The sequence below is a fragment of the Chenopodium album genome, chromosome 27 (assembly GCF_948465745.1).
Source record: "Chenopodium album chromosome 27, dcCheAlbu1.1, whole genome shotgun sequence".
Taxonomy (NCBI): Eukaryota; Viridiplantae; Streptophyta; class Magnoliopsida; order Caryophyllales; family Amaranthaceae; genus Chenopodium; species Chenopodium album.
In genome coordinates, this window is record NC_137860.1 from 10638991 (window position 1) to 10662725 (window position 23735).

Consider the following 23735-nt stretch of genomic DNA (forward strand, 5'->3'; position numbering starts at 1 on the left):
CTTGAAGTCTAATTTCTAATACAATTAGAATCAGATTAAAATATTGTGTAGAACAAAAGATATGGCCGAAATAGTGGGACGGTGTCAGTCTTGGATAAAGTTTCGTATTTCGCTCATATCTTTTTCGTTATAGCTTGGAATTAATATTATAATATATCATTGGAAAGATAATTTCAAGAGATATCCAACCATATAAGATTTAGATAAAAAAAATGAAGCACGAAAATAATATCTGACTATCTTTGAACGTCTTTCAATTCGAATAGAATTAGGACTTTAAAAAAGAAAAGTTTTATTCAATTTCAAATGCTTTAATCTTATCTTTTCAAAAGGATAGTTAAGATATTTTAGAAACTTATAGAAGCTTCTAATTAATCCTTATTGGACTAGTAGTGGGATTTAAGCCTTTGGACCCTCCACATGATCTTTGGGTCCTAGGTAAGGTGGGATTAGGTTCGATTTAGAATCAGTTTAGTATTTTGGCCATAACTTGCTCGTTATAACTCGGATTTGGGCTTATAATATATCGTCGGAAAGATCTTTTCAAACCCCATCCAAATATTCAATAATTGGACCCAGATTATGGACCAAAATAAACTGATCTAAACGTTTTTCTAAAAAGGACACAAAAAGAATGATTTTAATGGACACGAAATGAATTATTTTGGGTTTAAAGGCACAAAAAGAGGAAAATAAGTTATGGTTTGGTGAAATGGGTTAGGAATTGGGTTGATTTATGAAATGTAGTGGGATTGAATATGGATTAAAGCACTCCAAAGATTAAATACTCAACCCGACAATTAATGGCGGTGAAAGGTTGTTCATCATCGGGTTTGGATTTGGGGAGACATTTTTAGCAATAATGTCAACATAAACTTTGAAATATAGCAAAATAACAGTATTGTAGTTTGTAGAGTCTTACCCACTATGGCAAAATTGTATTAAATATGCCAACAATTTAAACTAACATTAAAAAAAATAAGTTCAACGTTAAGGGCCTGTTCACATTTACTGAACTAAGCTGAACTGAACTAAACTGATTGGAGCTGAACTGAACTGAACGGATTTGATTAGAGCTGAACAGAACTGAACTAAACTGAACTGATATGAATATTTTATGAGAGAGGAAAATTAGGAGCTGAAATGAACTGATTGGAGCTGAACTGAATTGAACTGAAGTGATTGGAGTTGAACTGAACTGAACTGAACTGTAATTAAGTAAATATGAACAGGCCCTAAACTTGGAAATATAGCAAACTATGTATTGTAGAGACTTACTTCTTCATCAGCTAAGCTAGGATCATGTCAATTCTCATAAACTGATTGTTCCTCTTTGGGTTTAATACTTCCCATAGTCTAGTGGTCCTTACTTTTAAAGTCCAGTGTTGTTTGTCGTTATTGATTTTTAGGTCCTTGATCAAATTATAATTTACTGAAACTAATTATAGTATTAAATTTAGTAGTTACTTTTATCGTTTGTTTCTTCCATTCATCTTTTTTTATTTTTTTATTTTTAAAAAAAAAACCCACTCGGGGCACAACTAATTAGATAAATCAGACGAAGCTAGTTCAACAATACAAGGAGGGATCATAACATCCCAACAACGATAGCCAACCACCCAAGGCTGATAGTGGGCTAAGGAGTGAGCCACCTTATTGCCTCCTTATTTAACAAACTCCTAAGAAACAAAAGTAAAACTACTACAAAAATCTAAAATATCTTCAAGAATTAAATGAAAATGACTAGCTCCTTTCGTCTGATCACGCAAAGATCTTATAACAGTCAAGCAATCGCTCTCAACTATTATCTCCTGCAAACCCATGCTCCTTGCGAGCTCCATCCCACACAAAACTGCTTTAGCTTCAGCTATAGTAGGGTCCCATTGGTCGTTTGATTGAGCAACGGCACAAGTACGCACACCTCCATTCTCATCCCATATGAAAGCCCCATCCCCCAGCCCAAACTGCCAACCTGCCCAGCGTCCACATTAATCTTGACAGCATTCCTAGCTGGCGGCGTCCACACAGAAGGCCACGTATTCCTCCCAGCACCTCCAGTTGGCTTGCACTTAGCGCTTTCATCCTCAAGTTCCGCGAGAAGCTTCAAGGCATAGCTAACATCCTGACTTGGATTTTGTAGCTCATTCTCCATTTTTACCGAATTTCAAACTCCCCAAATCGCCCAACAGACAGTAACCACCATCGCCACATCCCTATCATCAAGCTCGAGAAAGCAGCTTTCCCACCAGTCCACCACACTACTCGTATTAGAATCAGCCACATAATCAAGAGGGCTACATCTCCAGACCTCACGAGCAAGTCTGCAGTCCCGCAGAGCATGAATTGTAGACTCATGCCCCCGATTACACACCCCGTATTCAGGATCATAATCCTTGATACGAATGCCAATACCACACCTCGTTGGCAAGGCATTATTACAAGCCCTCCAAGCGAAATTTTTTCCTCAGGGAAGCACCTGCAAATTCCAAAGCTTTCTCCAAATATTGCGAGCATCCGAAGTCGCACTCTCAGACCTTGCCCAGCTATCATCAAACATTGCTCGATAAGCTGACTTCACAAAGAACTCACCACTGCGTTCCAAATCCCAGCAGAGAAAATCGACAAGCCGTCTAACACTGATGGGAATACTCAATATTCTATCACATTCAAAAGGCAGAAATAAATGTGACAACTTTTCAACATCCCAGCAGCTAGTATTAGGCACCATAAGATCAGCAACAGTTAAGTCCTCGCTAGCACCATTCCGAGGGGAAATTATCATGTGAGTTTGAGTTTTTGGAATCCACGGATCAGACCAAACACGAATCGACTCACCGTCCCCCACTCTTCATCTCATACCACGCCTTACAACCCACCTAGCCTTGGCAATACCACGCCACGTGTAGCTTGCATTATTACCCACACTAGCCTCCAAAAAAGTAGTATTCGGGTAATACTTGGCCTTGAGAACCTGCTCCACTAGAGTGCCCGGCTTCGAGATCAAATGCCAAGCTTGTTTCCCCAATAGCGACCAATTAAACAACTTAAAATCCCTAAAGCCTAAACCACCTTCGCTCTGCGGCTTACAAAGCTTCTTCCATGCCATCCATTGTATCTTTCCCTCACCTTGTTTTTGACCCCACCAAAACTGAGCAACAAGAGATCTAAATTCATCACAAAAAGAGGACGGAAATTTAAACACGCTCATTGCATAAGTAGGAAGAGATTGGGCCACCGCCTTTATCATAACCTCCCTACCCGCCTTAGATAAAACCATCCTCTTCCACCCTTGAAGCTTTTTCCAGAGTTTCTCCTTAGCACCTCTAGTAATCACCTATTTCGACCTCCAAACAACCGTAGGCAAACCCAGATATCTGTCATGGATGTCCACAATACGAACACCCAAACTAGAAGCAAGATTATCACGTCTATCATCAGATACCCGTTTACTAAATGAGAGAGTGGTCTTATCAACATTAATTTTTTGACCAGAAGACAACTCATACACATTTAGAACCTCCTTAATCGAATCCACCGCACCACTTGTAGCCTTAGCAAAAATAATACAGTCATCCGCAAATAATAAGTGATTAATAGAGGGAGCCGATTGAGCAATCCGCACACCATGGAGACTACCTCGTTCCTCCACTTAACGGAGTAATGGGAGAAAACCTCCGCACATAAGATGAATAGATAAGGAGAAATAGGATCACCTTGTCTAATACCCTTACCCGGGGAAAAATCATCGGAAGGAAAACCATTTACAAGCACAGAGAAAGAAACTGACCTCACACAATCCATGACACAACGAGACCAAGACTCATCAAAGCCAAAATTCCTTATTCTATCATAAGCCTTTGACATATCCTGCTTCAGATCCATACAACCACCCTTATTTGGCAAATTTTTCATGTAATGGAAAATCTCGAAAGCAACAAGAATTTTATCTGTAATTAATCTACCAGGGGTAAAAGCACTCTGATTTGCAAATATAATCTTGTCTAAATTTTTTTTTAATCTATTAGCAAGAACATTCGAGACTAGCTTGTAAACTACATTACATAAAGATATAGGCCTAAAAATCCACCATACTATCAACATCGCTTTATATCGGAATAAGGGTAAAGTACGATTTAAAAACCGAGAACTACATTACACCGAAGGAGCCACAATATGCCAATATTGTTAGAAAAGAGGACACATACCATCCGGTCCCGGGACCTTAATAGGGTGCATTTGACTCAACGCTTTCTCAACCTCAACTTGAGTATATTCGGCCCTTAAAACAAGGTTAATATCATCAGTGACTCGTCACTGAAAATTCTGCAAAGCATGGTCAATGAGCGGCGGGTTCGAAGAGGTGAAAATCTGCCTGAAGTAATTATTAGCCACCTCCCCAATTTTTTCGTCCCCAAAATGTAATTCCCCATCATCATCCTTAATCTTGCTTATGGTATTTTTCCTCCTCCTACTAGAAGCACGTTGATGAAAGAATTTCGTGTTCTTATCCCCCTCCTTCAACCAAAGAACCCGGGAACACTGCCTCCAATACACTTCTTCATGTTGCACCAACCCCGAAATATCTCGAACCAATTTTCTTCGACTCTCAAGTTGATCAACCGTCAAACCACCCTTATTCAACTTTGAAATTTTTTTTTTCTTTTTTTCCTAAGTTCACGAAACACTGCCCAAATTTTTTTATCACTCCACACCTTGAGTTCACTTGAACACAACGCCAACTTAGCATCAAGAGAAGCTCCTCCAACCCACGCATTCTCCACCACATCCTCACAACCATCCTCAAGCTGCCAAAGATGCTCAAAACGAAACGGTTTATCCTTCGTAGCCACTCTCGGAGTATCACCAAGTACCAACTTTATGGGAGCATGGTCTGACCAATCACGATCCATATGCACCAAACTAGCCATCGGGAACAAAGACATCCACATATCGGTTGCTAGGGCACAATCCAAACGACATTGAATATTATGCACGCCCTCTCTACCATTATCATATGTGAACTCATACCCCGAAAAAGGAATGTGATGAAATTTACAACTATCAACAGCCTCTCTAAAATTATGCCATTCTGCACGGTCCTCACCTCCATTCTTCTCTGAAGTAAATAGAATCTCGTTGAAATCCCCAATACAAGTCCAAGGAAGCTGAGACTAAGACGTAAGATCGGTCAATAAACTCCAAGAAAGTTGTCTATTTACTACTTCGGGCCACCCGTAGAAACCAGTAAGTCTCCAAAGGACATCTCCAATACCGCTCTGAACCTCTACATCAATATGATGTACTGACATTGTATGCAAAGAAATGTGTAAACCCTTCCTCTAAAGTAAATCCAAACCACCGGACCTACCCATAGAGTCAACCACCACCCCCTCAAACTCCCCCAAACGATCATGAACCCTTCTAAACTCCACACTACTCAATTTCGTCTCTGATAAAAAAATCAAAGACGGGGCCTCTTCGGACAAGATCCCAAAGACCACTCACTGCAGAGGGATTGCCCAACCCTCTACAGTTAAGGCTCAAAATACTCATTGAGCTAGGCAGGCTGTTCAACAGCCGCCGCCAACTGCAATCCAGTTTGTAGATCAACCAATCCGACCTTCTTAATTAAATTCCCTGCCTCCAAAACATCACCATCAACAGATCGACCTCTCTTTCCCAAAGCTCCCTCCCCCCTCCTCCATATGAGTATCAAACTGAATAGTATCTCGAACCAACTTCTTATACTTCTTACTATTACCTTTAACACTATTCTAACTACTACCCACCCCAAACACAAAAGATGAATCCCATCCAACTGCTGCAACAGACCCCACGCCTAGACCATTAGCTCCATTATGCTCCACATTATTATCAAGTTCATCAGAAATAGTTGCATTCCCCTCCACCCTCCCAATCGAAACATCTATCTCACTGCCCCCACTAACATCTTTAACACAACTACTAGTCAAAGCTAAATAATCAATTGACCCCCCTAAGCCAAGGAGTTTCTCCCTTTCGACACATCCTCACCATCATTAGAAATAAAATTCTCAACCTCATCCTCGCGTAAAACAAACAGCTTTTTTCTCGACTCTAACACAGCTTCAAGCTCCTCCTTCTCCTTCATTTTCCCCATTCTAGGAGAAGCTTTAAGCCATCTTCCCCAACCAAGCTTTTTCTTCTTGCTTTCTTCCCAAACCATACAACAATCCCGTTCCGATTGCCCAATGACACCACACGCAAAACAGAAAAACGAAAGCCGCTTGTACACAAATTAAACATAACCTTCTTTGCTAGACTTGTCACGGATCCTCTGAACTCGACGGAGGGGTTTAGTGATATTGAGCATTACTTTCACTCTTCGAAATCTGTCCAGACCAAATGTGTCCTCTTCCACCTGTAGGATTTCACCCCAATTCGCAACAACTTCTTTCACATCCTCGTCTGATCGACAATTTAGCGGTAAGTGTTTGATTCTGACCCAGAAAGGGCAATGATACAAAGGGACCTTCTCTGGTTGCTCATCCCCTTCTACCTCCCTCAACACCAACAGTAAATTATCGAAACACTATGGTCGACCATTCAAGACCTTCTCCTTGTCCATCCAATGAAAGAATTGGAAAGCATAAAGGTTCGGCCCCAACACCCTAATCACCAATTTATCGTTTAGAGCCCAGGAATTCGTCATAGTCGATTTAAAAACCTCTACATTATAGGGTCTTTCCGTCACAAGTCTACCAATCAACAACAATAAAAAATTATCAGTCATCGAAGCGGAATTCACCGCCCCTAAGTCCACCACTCCACCGTCCTCTTCATCAATATTAAGATTAGCATAGCGTTCTGCAATTTCGTCGGCCATAGTCGAGAAACAGAGAGCAAAACAGAGCACTCGAGCCGAAGCAAGCGGCAGGAAAACCCTAAAACCTAGAGAGCACGACCCTTTCTTTTGAGAAAGTTTTTTAATATGTAGGTATACTTGCTTCCATTCATCTTAAAATAAGATGAATAAAATAATAATAATATGACTATCTGTAGACACCTAAAAATGTCTCCCCAAAACCAAACCCGAAGATGAACAACCTTTCACCGCCATTATTGGTCGGGTTGAGTATGTAATCTTTGTAGTGCTTAAATCCATGTTCCATTCAATACATTTTACAAACCAACCCAATTCCTAGCCCATTTCGCAGAACCATAACTTATTTTTCTAATTTTGTGCCTTTAACCCAAAATAATTCATTTCGTGTCCATTAAAATCATTCATTTCGTGTCCTTTTTAAAAAAACGTTTATACCAGTTTATTTTGGTCCATAATCTGGCACCAATTGTTAAATGGTTGGATGGGGCTTGAAAAGAGCTTTCCAACGATATATTATAAGCCCAAATACGAGTTATAACGAATAAGTTATGGCCAAAACACTAAACTGAGTCCAAACCGAACCTAAGCCCATCTTACCTACGGCCCAATGATCATGTGGAGGGTCCAAAGGTTTTAATCTCATTCCTAATCCAATTAGGATTAATTAGAAGCTTCTATAAGTTTCTAAAATATCTTAATTATCCTTTTTGAAAAGATAAGATTAAAGAGTTTGAAATTGAATAAAACTTTTCTTTTTGAAAGTCCTAATTCTATTCGAATTGAAAGACGTTCAAAGATTGACAGATATTATTTCCGTTCCTCAGTGTTTTTATCTGATTCTTAAATGGTTGGATAGCTCTTGAAATTATCTTTCCAATGATATATTATAATAATAATTCCGAGCTATAACGAAAAAGATATAAAAGAAATACGAAACTCTATCCAAAACTGACACCGTCCCACTATTTCGGCCATATCTTTTATTATACAAAATATTTTAATCTGATTCTAATTGTGTTAGAAATTAGACTTCAAGAGCTTTCCAACGACATCTTATTCATCTTATTCCAATTTATGGATCAAAAGATATGATAAAAACAAAAACCGCAAAAACTGCTGTCTATCGCAAGAGTTTTATCCGATTCGAATTCTTATCTTTTCTTGATTCGACCCCTCTTTTTTCCCTATAAATATAGGTCATATCTCCCCTTTTTCAATCATCAACAAGCTTGATCATCAAATCCTTCTCTCTTCCTCTCTCCCTACACCAAAAATATTCTCTCCTCTCTCTCATATTCTAAGCCTTAAACCTATATTCTTAAACACTATTCTTCCCTTAAGCACTCTAAGGAGTCCATACAATACCCGAAGTTCTATACTTAAACTAAGGCGTGAAAGGTAGAATTAACTGAGGGTTTGGACCAAATCAACTCTACTTTTTATTTAATTTAATTTCCATTTGATTTAATTTTATTGAAGTTACTAACGGTTTATTCATGATGTAGCAATTCAAGGAAACGTGGAAAGTGAGTAATTAATCACTTAATTACTCTTGTTATTATTTCTTGTTGCTATTATCATGATTAGGGTTATTATTTAATTTGACTAATGTTATTATTGTTAAATTGCTTCCAATATTAATGTTTATTCTATTGTTATTGATCACCATATTGCATGTTTAAAGGGAATATGTAATTGAAAATCACGCCTAATAAGATAATTTGGACGACCGGTTTAGGTTCCTTTTTAATCTTGTTGTTTAATCAAGTGATCACCAATATTTTAGAATAATGTGTGCATTAATATTCAACCAATTTAGCATAATTAATAGTTTGGAGCGAATTAAATATTTTGTTTGTATGCCTTTGAGAACGCATGAATACTTTTCATAATAAGAATCGAGTAGAGGCCAATACGGGCGAATGTGACTCCATGACTCACTTCGTACCATCATCCCCGATCCTCCTTTCGTGGTTCCGAACCATATGGAGTTAGTAATCTCATGGATTATGAATGGGGTGTAACCTTCACGGGTCAATCGTTGTTGCCTATCGTTGTCCCTTAATCGTGGTTGCCTTTTATGATCCGTGAACGGTTTACAAGTTCCTTAAAAACTTGTTGGCGGCTCCCTACTTTCCTTGTCCCTAATCGTATATGTCGATTCCCACTTCCTATGAGTGCCAAGCATATTCACACTATGCTTTAACGTAGGCGCGCTTCAAACGACGCCTACACTATCATAAAAAATTTATTAAAACCGAGATTAGAAATCACAAACATATACAAAATTAATATATGAATAATACCTGATTGAAAAGGTATGATGATAATTCAATGTAGACAAATAAAAATTAATGGTACATGACCATATTTATAATTCTGATCAATATGTGATATTCGCATATGAGTTAAATTCTATTGTTAATTGGATATTCATATTAATTATGATATGTGGTGGGTTGCATTAAGTAAAAATTCTATTATCAGTTGGACATGATGTCAACTTATAATAAGTATAATTAAAAAATTTTCTATCAAAAAGGGAAATTCTCAATGGTAACACTATATTTCTTAATTTTCTCTGTGGTAAATTATGAAAATTTTTATTATCCTTGGTAAACTCTAATTTGTTATTGATAGGCCGTCGTCGAGCCTACCAAAGAATAAGTCCTATCTTGGTCTCACTAGGTAATAGCAAGGGTAAGAAAGGGTCGAACCCAAGAGAGGCGTTGAATCAACCACCGAAATACTACCGCATAAATAAGCTAAATGAAGTCGAAGTTGGTTTGGTTTTGTGTAACAAGTACTAGTTCAAGTCGACTAAAGCTAGGGGAGATTAACAATATTTAGAGGATTCTAGGGCTCGGGTTATACCACTCAACTTCATCACAAATCACGATTAGCATGCACAAACAAGGTAAAATAAGGGATATAATAGGGGAAATCATCTAAAGCACCCAACTACTTTCTCAAGCTAGAGGGATTACTTGAATCACGAATACAACCTACTCTCGTGGTTACAAAGAATAAAACAAGTGTTAAAGCTTAATCACGATGACATAAACATTCCCTTGACTAGAAATCCCTATTCTCATGGCATTTCAAGTCAATCAAGCATAAGGGAGCTAGCTCAACTTCATCTCTCGATCCTTCGTTGAGAAAGCTTGGATAATAGTTCTAGCAATGGCCATATACAAGAACTAAGCAATTGAACCACTTAAGCTCAACTAATTAACACCCAACAAGTACCAAATTAGCACATGCAACAAGTAATTAGTGACTACATTGAGGGCTTTACCCAAACCCTAGAAAATTAGACTACTCACAATCCATGGAGATTAAAGCAATTAAGGATTTCAATCAACTCATGAGCATAATTAAACTAAGAATTAAGCTAATTAACAATCTAAACACACAAGAATCAAGCAAATAATTAACAACAAAGCAACAAGAAATAGGGGAAAAGAGTGAGAAAAATATTACTAGAAGCTTGAACTTGAATAGCAATGGTGGAACTTGTCTTCTACAATGATTGAGATTGAAAATTTCAAGCTAATAATTAAAATCTAACTAATGATTTGAGAGTATTTGTGTTTCTACAATTACAAACTAAGAGGAAGCACTAAAAACTTGGATGCCGTACAATTGAGCAAAAGGGGGTATAAATACGACCCTCAAATAAAAAGGACGGAGAAAACAAGAGTCGGGTACGGCTACAAGTGCGCACGGACGTGCCAGGGGTGGCACGAACGTGCAGCCTGAGTGGCACGGACGTGCCACCCTAAGCACGGCCGTGCAGATTTGGACAGTAGCATCAAACTGAGCCAAGTGAGATGCACGTTCGTGCAGCTTATGGCACGGACGTGTTGGCTGACTTGCACGGACGTGCTGAAGCCTTGCACGCCCGTGCCAAATCAGGCAGTGGCTTGGCTGGGACACTCCTGCACAGTCGTGCAGGGTCTTCTAGGCCCTTCTCTTCACATTTTTTTCGGTTTTGCTCCTTTGTCACGGCTTCTAACCTCGGTTTATCATCCATGTGCTTCAAATGATCGTTTTTGGACCTAAAAACTCAACAAAAACACTAACAACCTGTGAAGCAAGGGGTATACAAAAATCGAATGAAAATAGGATAGAAGCGAACCAAAATGCTAATATAACAAGTAAACAAGGTTCAAAATCACCCTAAAATCATATTAAATAAAAAGTTATCAGTTATAATTATCCAATGGTGATATTAATGATGTTTAAATCATTATGTACAATTGTAAACTTAGCCATGGTTAAGTTTATAATAATTAAAAAAAAAACACCTTCTCCCCCACAACCACCTAACCACCCTATGCCCTACCCCTCCACTGTCGGCTCCCAATCATCGGCGCCATGTCACAACCCATTCCCTATACCAGCATCGTCTAGCCCACTATCCTAAAATATCAGCTCCAAATTTTTCTCTTCCCTAGTTTTACAGTAGCCCGCATATCTTCTGCTAAACAATCAACCACCTGCACTCCCCTATTTCCCGTACCTTTGCACCACCACCCAGCTCACCCACACACTCCGCGTAGCCCCAGCATCCACTAGTAGCGCATTACAATTGTGCAGTCCTGCTTTCGATTCAGTCCGAAACCACCATTAATCGACTCCACCGAACAGTCATTTGCCCTCGTATTCCCTCATAAATTCCACAAATCAATTACGGCCACCACCAATTGTAACTGGTCATCGCAGTTACCCGCAACAGCAGTGGTATCAAGCAACCACCATTCGACCCTTCAAAGGACCCAAATTCAATTTAGTTTCATCACGGGATATTGGAGATTGATCGATTAACTTAATTTTGATTGATTACAATTAGGCCTTTTGGAGCAAATCATGGCTTAATATTTAGGAGGTGCGTGGATCAGGAGGAGGAATTGGAGTGAAAGGTTGGCCACCGACGAAAAGGGTGGCCAAGGAGCAGGGCTGGTAGGGGAGGGGGTGTCGGGGTTAGAGAAGAGAAGAAGTGGTTTTTTTTTTATAAAAAATATCATATATAAAATTATTATATTGTTAAAAAATTTAATATTTAATTAGTTGAGTGTATTAAGTAACACTACTACATAAATGAGCAAAAGCAACGGTCAAATGCAACGGTTAAATCTAATGCAACGGTTTAATGCAACGATCATAGCTAGTACAACGGTCTAATGCAACGGGTAAAGCTAATGCAATGGAATTTTTGCCTATTGTAACAGTTTTAACATAACCGTTGTAGTAGCTCTTCATATGCAACAAATTTTTTGCCTTCTGCAACGGCTTTAAAATGACCGTTGCATTAGTTGCTCCATATTAAATTATCAAGTGCGTGTCTTTCTTGATCGAGCAAAATTACGGAGTAGTAGTAAAATAAAGAGTACCCAGATATAACTCGAGAAACCCAAATACGGAATTCCAATAAAACCCATTTCTCCTCCATTGAAACTCGAATCTCTCTCCTCCATTGATACTCATTATCTCTCTTTCTCCTCCATTGAAACTCGTTCTCTCTCTCTCCTCCATTCTCATCCCTCAATCTTCATCCTCAATCTCTCATCTCTTAATTCTCAAACACATATATCTTTTCTTCGATTCTTAGGGTTTTGAAGTTGCCTAAGATTGGAGAAGCTTTTATCGGGTCTCGCTCCTCGCTCCTTGTCCTTCTCGCCTCCTTCACCAGGCCACACTGTGTCACTCCCAAGAGTCTCAGCTCTCCTCTAGTCCTCTTGCTTCGTCGTCGATACCTCTTGAAAAGGGTAATTTCTAGATCTGAAGTTCCAAACTTATAAATTTCGTACAATCTAGTTTAAATTTCAAATATTTGTGCTGATTTTCGTAGTATCTCGTTTAATTATCGATTTTTGTTAGATTATTAAGGGTTTAGATTTCATATTTCGTTGTTATTGCTTGTGAATTGCTATTTTGTGTGTACTTGAAAATTTATTTCAGTTTTATTTATAAATTATAGTATGTTGTGATTAGTTTCCAATTAATAGTAGTCTAAATATAATTGGGATAAATGGTGCTTGTTAATATTATTGAATTGTTAGCTTTTTTGGTTTGTAATTAATTAATTAAATTGTTATTTGCGTGTGACATGCTGATGAATCATCCATGTGGATGAAGAATTGGATTTTGTGGTTTGCGTTGTATTTTGATTTTACTTCTGTTTTATTAGCTTGTGATGGGGTGGAGAGATCTATCGTACATTGTTGCCTGTTACAGTCAGTTCGTGATGTTCATTTGGGCGGAGAAATTGGTTGTATGATCAGAGAAGGCCATGGATTTTTGCTGGTAGTAGGTAATGATACTATTTGCTGGCATATACAGGGCGTTTGGCATGTAGGAATGGGAGTTTGGGGGTTAGAGGGTGGGATGGGGATTGGGAAAAAGTTGATGGGAATTCATAAAAATAAGCCAAGTCTTTGCTTGGTTGTTGAGTGAGAATATGTAGGGATTAAATAACAATATTACAAAAATCTCCTTACCAAAACCTTTCCTTCTTTCTTTTCATCGATGGTAAGATAGTCATTTTACCACCCCTCCCTATTCCCATCTCATAATACCAGCCCCCCTTGGTATTATTTTGATAGGAATAGAAGGTATATATTCCCATTCCCTTCCCATATTCTAATCCCATTCCCACCTAACAAACAAGGGATTTTATTACAAGTGGGATTAAAAGTCCCATTCCCAACCCCAATTCCCACATACTAAACGCCCCCACAGTTGATTAGTTTTTCTGTTCAGTCTGAATTAGTGTTTGATGACTGGTTTTCCTCTTAAGTTTAAATTAGTGTTTTGTAGAAGCTATATCTGGCATGTATTAATATGGAGCAAAATTGTTTCTCTCTATTTTCACTCGCACCCCATAGATTCTCAGGGCTCAGCGCTCTGATAAGATCTATTTGACAGTTTCATTGTCTGAAGCTAAGGATATCGTAGTGAAGAGTGACCCTGAGGGACTGTTTATGTTTTAAGCCACTAGGCCACAAGAAGAGAAGTACTTATTTACTCTGGATTTGTAAGGTGCTATGTGCCATAGCACCTGAGGTTTGTTCCCTTTATTTTAACTTATGTTGTTCCATTTGCTTTGACATCTGTAAGGAAGACACTGTTGCTTTGTATGGAAACATTTTCTTTTACAAGTATAGTTGTGATGCTCTATAAGCTTCCTATGTTTCTTGTATTATGTGAGGTTTCATGCATGTTATGTGAGCTATAAATTACTTGCTTGAACTTTCTTTTTCAGTTTTGCTCTTATGCGTGTGAGTAGAACCTGATGGGAAGAGTGGATTTGATTGGCATTTTGTTGTACAAGTTGTCTTTAAAGTCTTCTCTTGTGTGTTTATAAAATGTGTTTTATGTTGTTGTTTACAAATTATCCCACGAGTAGCTTAGGTTAGCAATTGAAAATCCTATAATTAAGAAGGATGTATTTATTTTTTAATGCGTGGTGTAGAGTTACATGACATTTATGTTTTATTTAAAGCTTGCATAAGGTGGATTCTTTGATATTTTTGTCTGCACTTGGCACTTGCCAATTAAATACGTGAAATATGACCAACTTTGCCGTATGCATAGGAATTTGCTGCAATTAGTTCTATTGATGGCTTATAAATGGTGGATGCCATTGTTTCAGGTCTCAAAACTAAGCCATTGCTGCTGCTACTATTTCTGCTCTGCCGTAGCTGTTGTTGCTGCTGCCCGGAGTTGTTATTGCTGATATTTTTGTTGTGCCGGTGGCCCGGAGCTGTTGCTGCTATTCTGCTGGAGCTGCTACTACTTGAACTGAATTTATTTATTTTTTTTGTTTCTTTTAAAGTGTGTAATTACAGTTATTAGAGAAAATATATAAGTTTTATGTATAGCAGTACAGGAATTATTTCCGTGAAGCATTAATTGCATAATCATGCAATGTAAAAATAATTAAATAAAAAAAAATTTTATCAAGTTGAAAGGATTGTCATTCAAATTTTTTTTACCTCATTTGTATATTATTGAAGTTGTAATGAGCATAATAATAATAATAATAATAATAATAATAATAAGCTGATGCAACGGTCCTAACAAAGGGAAATAGGCGTTGCATCTGATCTATATAAGCATTGCATCAGCACTACTGCAACGGTCTATAAGATTGTATAATGACCGTTGCATTAGTTATATAACGCTGTTGCATTAGGTCCTAATGCAACGGTCCATGAGAGAAGTATATGATCGTTGCATTAGGTCAAAAGAACCGTTGCATTAGACCTAGTGCAATGGCCGCAAAAGCAACGGTCCAATAACCGTTGCAGTAGGTCTATAGCAACGGTTTTTTGCCCTATTGCAACGGTTTTTAGGGGTTGCATTTGCTCATTTATGTAGTAGTGTAAGGGCACTTTAGAAATTTTAGTTTTTATTTAAAATAAACACTAACCATGGTTAACCATTTGCTAAATTTTCTCATTAACGTCACCATTGAATATTGTATCTAATTAAAGTTTACCAAAGATAATAAAAATTTTCACAATTTACCATTAAAAAAATTAAGAAACATAGTGTTACCATTGAGAATTTCCCTAATTTTTTCCTATTCTTTATGTGCATATAGTTGTATATATGGCAATAATTCAAAGTAACAAATTAAATAAGATAAGCTATGCCCTTATTTAAAAAAAAAAAAAAAAAAAGCAAAATACAACATCATCCACAATGAAAAATAAAACACACGTTACATGGGAGGTGTTATAGGGGAAAATATCTGATATTATTATGATGTGATTTAGGAGGATGTAAATTTTTTTTTTGTCAATAACTTTTTAATCTTATTTTAAAAAAAATTATCTAAAATTCGCTTACGTGTCGTAAAAATACCTATTTGTGATCTACGTGGCACGAAACTTGGCGAAAAACTGAAATGTCAAGTGTCGCTGTCTCGTGACAACTGTCTCGTGGCTAGGCTACGAGACCGGATTTATATATTAGTGATAAGATATGATTAGATATTTATTAGATTAATAAAGCATAAGCATGTCAAAGTTGTTAGGATCGGGATCCTACCTTGGATCAATGAGGGGGATGGGATCGAATCGATAAAATCGGATTGTAAGATCGTAGGATCCTACATTCCTACTTAATAACGAATAATATTATATATTATGCTATAAATTGACTTACAAACATTTCCTTTAAGGGGTATTAATGCTATAAGACGTTGGTTTGCTTAAGAAGAAAAGTCGATCTTCATTTAGCTTTGTCGTATGAGAGTTAGAATATTAGTAACACAAATTTAAAGTGATAAATTACGAGCAAATTTAATTTGTCAAGAATGAGACCTTAATTATAACAATTGCAACTTGTCAATTGATAAAATCATATTAATGTCTCGGATTCGCTAATCACATTAACTTGAGGTGCATATAACCTAATGAGTATTAAAAAGTATATCAAAATAAATTATAATCTCATATTATAGTGAAATGTTGGATCAGATCGTAATAAAATCGTAGGATCATGTTGCGATCCTACCACTCATAATTAATATTAGAGTGGGATCGTAAGATCTGCAAACTTTAAGATCCTACCAAAGATCCGGATCGATCACAATTTTGGATCATAGAATCGTAAGATCCGGATCGAGATTTTAACAAATATGAGTATAGGTCAAAGTGGAGTGCATAAATAGTGCGAAAGTCAAAATTTAGCACTTTTTAAAAAGGAAATTAGTTCCATGTACCCATGAGATATAGAAAAATAAACCATGTACTACTTAAAACTTTCAAATACATCATGTGCCCTTGATGTTTGTAAAAAAAAAATGCACCAAATACCCTAATCATCTAACAAATGCACACATCATTGACTTATCAAACTAAAATCATGCTCACACGTCGACTTCCTATTAGTCCATTGTATCTATGCTATCAAACCTTCTAAAAACATAAATTACATCAAAATTTGAACTCTATCGATCATTATAAATGCTAAACTTCGGGGTTTTAGAATTTAATTTTTAATTCAGTTTACTTGATAATTAAATGTTTTAACATTACTGACGCGGGTGCATGGAACTTGGTGGAGGAAGTTGAAGCATGCCACGTGTTGTGACACGTAGTCGAGCTAAACTCCTTGTTGGCCTGCTCACCTCTCGTGGTTGACTGTTATCAAACTTGAGTAAGTTTTGTTTTCTTAGAATAAAGCTCCAAGGATTTCGTGTGTTAGCTAAGAAAGAAACTTATCAATGTATGATACAACTACTTCATTCAGCCATATCTTCTTCATTACAAGGAATTTTTAGGTGATTAAAGTTGGAGGTGAAAGTAAAGTTTAATAAGAGCTTTCCAACGACAAGTCACATGCCAAATTTGAGCAAGAAACAAAGAAGTTATGAATGTTTAAAGTTGAGCTGTCCAGGCAGTCACGAGGAGTGCCCGCTCCCCCCAGGAGGAGCGCCCGCGCCTCACAAAGGAGCTTCCGTTCCCATAGGTGTCATCTGAAATCTCAGAAGTGAGGAGCGCTCGCTCCTACCCTTTGGAGCGGCTCCTCCCGAAGCCCTGTTTCGAGCGAACGATTTCCTTTCTTTTGTACTACTTTTTACTATCTTTTAATCTTCGCCTTTCATTTGTAATCCAGGCCAAGGGGTGTAATTTAAGAACTTTAGGGTTATTTGTAAAGCCTTTAAATAGGGCTAAACTTTCTTTTGAGGGGGAACTTTGCTTAATTTTGAAATCAATGAGATTTTCTCTATCTACCCATAATCTTTGTGATTATTTGCTTTCTTTGTAATTGCTACTTTGTAATCTTTGTGGTTAAACCTTAATCGTAGCTTTTACTTTGTGTTAGCTTTCATTAAGAACCCCTATTACATATATCTTGGTGATTGTTGAGATAGGTTTATCTTGTTTTGTTGATTTAAAATTGTTGTTACTTAATTTTTCCCCTTTTTTCTTGGTTATTTCATATCAATTACAGCAGCATTAAACTATAATAATTGATAGATTTGATGCTTGGGAATCTCAATTTAACAAAATTAACACTTGTTACGAATTTAGGGGTATTTAATGTATATATTTTACAAAACTCAGGGGTACACAGTGCATTTAAAGTTTTCAAGGGAATCTGGTACATTTTTTAAACATCAAGGAGTATTTTCTTTTAAGTACGTGTTAAAGTGTTGTATTTTGATTAAATAATATCTAAGGATTTTATATAAACAGTGTGGTGCAGAAGAAAAGTTACTAAAATGATCATTAATTGCATGTAGTATATATCATATCACTAATACATAAAGTTGGTCTTGCAGCCAGGTTAGGAGACAATGACACTTGACATTCCAACTTTTTTTCCAAGTGTCATGCCAAGTAAGCGACAAATAGATTTAATTGTGACACGTAGGATGCTAAGTAAGCAAAAATTTTGATAGATGTTTTGAGATAAAAATGTTGTATATATAGAGTTTTATTATTGATATATTTCTAATATTTCATATATACAAAATTAATCATAACTTTTAATAAATATCCTATAACTCAGTTCTATTTCCATCATAAAATTTGATTTAAAAATTCTTTAAAATAAGATTCATTTATAGTATATTTAATTTATTTTAAAAAATAATAGAAAATCGAAAAAAATAATTTAATTTTATAAAAATACTTTTAGTTCAATAAAAATAATTTAAGGTCCATAAAAATAATTTCAAGTCAATAATAACATAGATGATATTGACAAATTAAACTACAAATTTTATCAACCATTTGGGCAGCACCCGAGCACAAAAGTGGTATAATATAAAGTAAACTTACAATGATAATAGTGTGAGCTAATTTTAGAGAAGAGAGAAAGAGAGGATGGTACCAATACTTGATCCCTGATCTAGTCTTCAGAAGATTCATTCTCTTAACACTAGTCCACAACTCCACAAGGGAAGCTGGTATAGTGTGAGTTGATTTTTTTTTTTTTTTTGTTTTTTTTTTTGTTTTTTTTTTTTGTTTTTGAAACTGATCAATTCATTAATAAAAAGCCATCCGGCATTTACATATAAAATCTAAATTAACAAATACATAAAATCGAATCAAATTAGGGTGATTGTTGAAATGATCTTCCACGGTGGTAAATCTCACACACACATCGCTGGAATATACAACCTTTTTGGAGAGACGGTCTAACGATTTGTTGTAGTCGTAAGGATGATTCTCATCTGATTCGCCTGAACGCATTTGAAAACTTGACAACTGTTGCGATCCCGAACAAATCTTTACCAAAGAACTGATTATAGGGAAAAAGATATAACCTTTTGATAAACCCTAATACAGAAACAAACCTTAAACGAACATAAACAAACAACTAACGACTGCAGCATAGGGAGACAGTCTACACTACTTGTGTAGATTTATTGAAACCTAAATAGCAAAACTAAATATAATTAAGGGAAAAGGGCCTAAACGACCAAAGTTTTGGAGAAAGCCTAGAAGAGAGGAGGAAAGAAGAGGAGAGGAGAGGCGAGAGATTATTTTTCTAGTGTGAGCTGATTTGAATATAAATCAAATGTTTAATTTTTTGATAAATAAAGAACATGGAGATTATATTATGAATTGCTCAAATGTTTTCCTCTTCAAACTGCAACAATCATTCAACAAACTCTAACAAATTCATTGTTACAGTCTTGTAAGACCTCGTTCAAATTGCTAATAGCCTTATCATACAAAATAAATCCCATGAACCAAAACTCATGCCCATCTTTTGTAACAATTTCAATATATTTCTCGATCGTATTAGTATGGTTTGTAACCGAATTAACTGCCTCAATTTGATTGACAAATATGACAATTTTGTAGTACACCCAGTGGCCCGGTCCACAACCCGGGCCAGTCCAAACCGGACTGTCACTCTTGAACCCGACCCGTATATTCGAGACGAATAGAGTCCCCAATATGGGTCCTCCGGTTATGGATAAATAACAAGCGTGTGAGTTCTTAAGCTTTTCACCAGGAATATGTCCGAATTCCTTCTGAAAAACATGCTCAGACCCGCCCCTGACTAAAAACCGTGCTGCATGATCTAAGTGGGATGCAGCAACGGTTGTAATACCAGGCCCGGTTCGAAAGTGGGTGAACAGGTTCCCAGCTAAACTCTCGACCTTTTTGGTTCCGGACTCGAGCATTTGGCCTAGGGAGGTTAGGGTGTTTGCTGCTGTTATAGGCGGCGAGGCCGGACTGCTTTTGATGTAGGGGTTGCCGGAGTTTGTAGGAGTTGGGTGAATCTTCATGATTATCTTCCTAGACACTACGCTTGTTTAGTTTGGGTGAGAGGGTCATAACATAAATGAGAGTACTTGACTATTTGTAGATTGAAAAAAGAGAAAAATGAAGGGAAAAAAAGGTAGGGAATTGTTAAAAGATGAAGAATATCAATTAATGGTTACAATCGATCTCAATGTCAAAGGAATATATGCTGTTTGTACAAAGATTGATATACTTTATGCATTGATAATGATTAGCCTTTGTCTTATATATGGTTCATGCATTTATAATGCCAACTAATAAGTTTTTTTTTTTTTTTTTTTTTTTTTTTTTGGAAATTCTCTTTGATAGACTTGTATTAATGAAAATTCTCATTGGTAAAATTAAAAAATCGTTAATATCCTTGGTAGACTATGTTTTAAAAAGTTAAGTCAATGGTAACCTTAATCAATGTAATTAGCATTTGGTTAACCATGGTTAATCATTCTAATAAAAAGAAAGCTGGAAGTTCCTAATTAAAATACCCCCATTTAATTACCCCCAACCACAAATGTCAAATCATTTTGTTTCCTTGACTCCAAACGATCAGCCTTCTTTTTTCATTACTTGCGCGACATTGATGAACGTTCTGAAGAAAATCGAAGGTTGAGTGTCAATTTTTTCGAGCTTTAAAATTTTGGGCTTTATAAAACAATTGTTCTGGGTATTTTTTTGCAATTTTTAGTGGGGATTAAACACATTTTGAGGGAAAATTGAGGAAGGTTTGAGGGTTTTTGTTCGTGAATTGCGTGGAGTGGAAATTGGTTTGTGCAAGACGATCTGCAGCAAAGTTTGAATTTTTTTTAGAGAATCTCACCATTTGTCCTTAATTGAAGCAAGGTATGTGTTTTTTTTTTTGCATATAAGGTTTATGCATGCTCTGTTTTTTTAGGTTAATGGGGTTATATATGAAATGTGTTTGATGGTATTGGTTTAATTTGTTTGCCTAGGGTTAAAGTGAACTTTTTTTGTTTGTTTAGGGTTAAATTATGTGGTAATATGTTGTATTGGTATGTGATTTAGGCCAGATTCTTATACAATTATTTTTTGGATGTTGTTTGGTTTGATGATGCCGAATGGTTGATAAAATTGTACTACAATGTCAGTACAATGGTATTGATGTGTCTGTTGTGGTTGATGATGTTGATGAGGTTAATTTGATAGACCTCATTGTAGAGTACTGGGAAATTGCTAAGGAGAAAAATATAGAAACACCAGAACACCCCACCTTTCAGTATATGTTCAAAATGAAGCATGTATCTCTACTTAGTGATGCTGATTTGATGAAGATGTTTAGGAATTTACCTGAAAAAACTAAAATATACATATGGGTTGGGTGTGGTGCTAAAGATAGTAAAGTTGTTGCAGCTGCAAGAGCTTTAATGAGTGGAAAGCAAAAAGTGAGTGAACTTGTAGCTAATCCAGTTGTTGAACCTAAAGCTAACTTAGTGGTTGATCCAGTAGCTAAAGTAGTAGCTGTAACTAGGAAAAAACTCACACCTAGGAAGAATAAGCAACTTGAGAATGTGGAAGCTGTAGTAATAAGCAAGGCTGACTTTGATAGACATGTAAAGAGTTTAGGACATTCAAAGAAGGTGAGTGAACATGTGAGAATGAACCTGTGATTTTAAATTATGACCCAGATCAAACATGGGCTGAGTTAGAACCTTAACTGGAAGCAAACCCTATACCTAAGGAGAGAGGGAGGGGGAGAGGGAATGACAGAGGGAGAGGGAGAGGGAGAGGGAGAGCATTTGAGAGAGGGAGAGGCAGAGGTAGGAGTAGAGTGAGAGGGAGAAGGAGAGGTAATGCCTTGGAAAATTGGATCAATATTTCCCCTACACCATGGCCAACCGAGCAAGAAATTCAACCCCAACAAAATGACCAAACTGATGAACCAACTGAAGATCAATACCAAGTGCCTCATGATATCATCACTCAAAATACCCAAGCCCAACCATCTACACAGTCCCTTATACCTCCTTTGCAAAACATTGGTAAGTTTTGACCAAAGGGTAACTCAAGTGAGAATCAATCATCAAATTCATCTAGAGTCTCTTCCTTTTTTCAAAAGAGAGTGCCTAAAACAACTGCTAAGAGAAAAGGGATTGTGATTAGCACAAGTACAAGTGGGGGGGGGGGGATAGTGAACAACAAAATGGGGATCAGAATAGGAATAGGGAGGTTACTGTTAGCTTAGGTGAAGACGATGATACTGCTAGTCTGGCTTTAGTTGGTGAGGAGGGTGACAGTGAAGATGATGGGTACAGTCCTAGTAGAGGGGATTCTGGTGAAGACATGAGTGATGAGTCAGAGTATGTGAGTTTAGAAGATGAAGATGACTTGCCTAGGGATGAATATGGGCCAATGATTGAAGATAGTTATGATCCCTTTGAGGATGAAGAATTTGAGTGTGAGAATGAACATGACAACTATTTGACAAAGCTATATAATACTGGAGAGGTGTATAAGGGATGTTGTGAGGGAATACTGCATCTAGTGTGGATTTGCAGTTGTTGTTGAGTGGGCTAGCAACAAGAGATATTGTTGTAGATGCTCTGATGTGAACTGTGGCTGGAGATTAGCTGCTTTTGTCCTTCTAGATGGGTGCACTTGGGTAATCAAAAGTATGCAAAACCCAGAACATGCATGTGCATGACTGGAGACAAGGAACAGTTTGGTGAATGTCAAGTGGGCTATGAGAGTTTTACTTGAAGATATAAGGGAAAACAATGATGTTCCTGCCAAGGCTTTGAATGAGTTGCTGTGGAAAAGGTATGGAGTGACAATGGCACAAAGCACACTGTATAGAGTGAGGACAAAGGCCTTAGTTGAAATTCATGGTGGGCATGATGTCTCTTACAAGGCAGTGACTATGTACTGTGATGTGATCAAGCATTTTAATCAAGGTTCTTTAGCAAACCGTACATGGAAGAGTGTAGGTCCTGATAGGCCAATGGTGTTTAGTAGTATATTCACTGCCTTTAAGGCATCAATGGGTTGAATGTTGGCTGCAGAAGCTTAATTGGAGTGGATGGAGCTCATCTCAAGGGCAATTATGGTGGGGTGTGATGAGTGACATTTATGGCACTCATTTGGTCCTTTTTTGGATGAATTCTATTTCATTTTATCTCTCTTTTCTTTAGTTTTCCTTAGTTTTATTCTAGTTTTCTTCATTTTATGCTTTTTGTAGTTAGTTTCTCTATTTTATGCATTTTCTAGTTTACTTGCTATTTTTCCCTTTTACTTGCTTTTTATCCTTTGATTATAGGTTGTGATTGATTGTCCAAGGATTCCCGAGCTTCCTCTCCATAGTTTTCCATTGATTTTCATGCCTAAAGCTTGTGCAAGAAGTCTCAAGTCAAAGGGAGGTCCAAGGAGCATGCTTCAAGGTCTTGTATATGCCTTCCTCATGGCTTATACCCTTCAAGAAATTCAAGAAAGTTCCTGCCTACTTTGTCCTTCATCACCATCATCTAGGATGTGTGCACCGCATGAGCTAGGACGAAGAAGAAGAGAAGGAAGCAGCAGAGATGTGCGGGCGCACTCGGGGAGTGTGCGGCGGCACATCTGTCGAGTGCGGCCGTACA

At 37.1% G+C, this 23735-nt stretch overlaps 2 protein-coding genes across 2 annotated transcripts; both read right to left on the minus strand.

Annotated features, from left to right (window-relative positions):
* Positions 1–2164: 2164 nt before the first annotated feature.
* Positions 2165–2782, minus strand: LOC145619667 (uncharacterized). Its single transcript, XM_081674370.1, has 2 exons — positions 2477–2782; positions 2165–2392 (listed from the first exon to the last, which is right to left on the minus strand). Exons 1-2 carry the CDS (start codon positions 2780–2782, stop codon positions 2165–2167), a joined length of 534 nt encoding a protein of 177 aa, XP_081530496.1.
* A 66-nt stretch (positions 2783–2848) lies between these two features.
* On the minus strand, positions 2849–6139 carry LOC145619668 (uncharacterized). Its single transcript, XM_081674371.1, has 8 exons — positions 6034–6139; positions 5790–5950; positions 4713–5171; positions 4373–4515; positions 4206–4279; positions 3637–4052; positions 3356–3550; positions 2849–3148 (listed from the first exon to the last, which is right to left on the minus strand). Exons 1-8 carry the CDS (start codon positions 6137–6139, stop codon positions 2849–2851), a joined length of 1854 nt encoding a protein of 617 aa, XP_081530497.1.
* Positions 6140–23735: the final 17596 nt, after the last annotated feature.

Excerpts from the sequence above, each read along its gene's own strand:
- LOC145619667 (XM_081674370.1), bottom strand. The coding sequence starts at position 2,782 with ATGATAATTTCCCCTCGGAATGGTGCTAGCGAGGACTTAACTGTTGCT. Across the intron at positions 2,393-2,476 it reads GAAAGCTTTGGAATTTGCAG|GATTATGATCCTGAATACGG; the intron begins GTGCTTCCCTGA and ends ATTCGTATCAAG.
- LOC145619668 (XM_081674371.1), bottom strand. The coding sequence starts at position 6,139 with ATGGGGAAAATGAAGGAGAAGGAGGAGCTTGAAGCTGTGTTAGAGTCG. Across the intron at positions 5,951-6,033 it reads GAATTTTATTTCTAATGATG|ATGTTAGTGGGGGCAGTGAG; the intron begins GTGAGGATGTGT and ends GTTGTGTTAAAG. Across the intron at positions 3,149-3,355 it reads GATATCTGGGTTTGCCTACG|TTTTGGTGGGGTCAAAAACA; the intron begins GTTGTTTGGAGG and ends CTTGTTGCTCAG.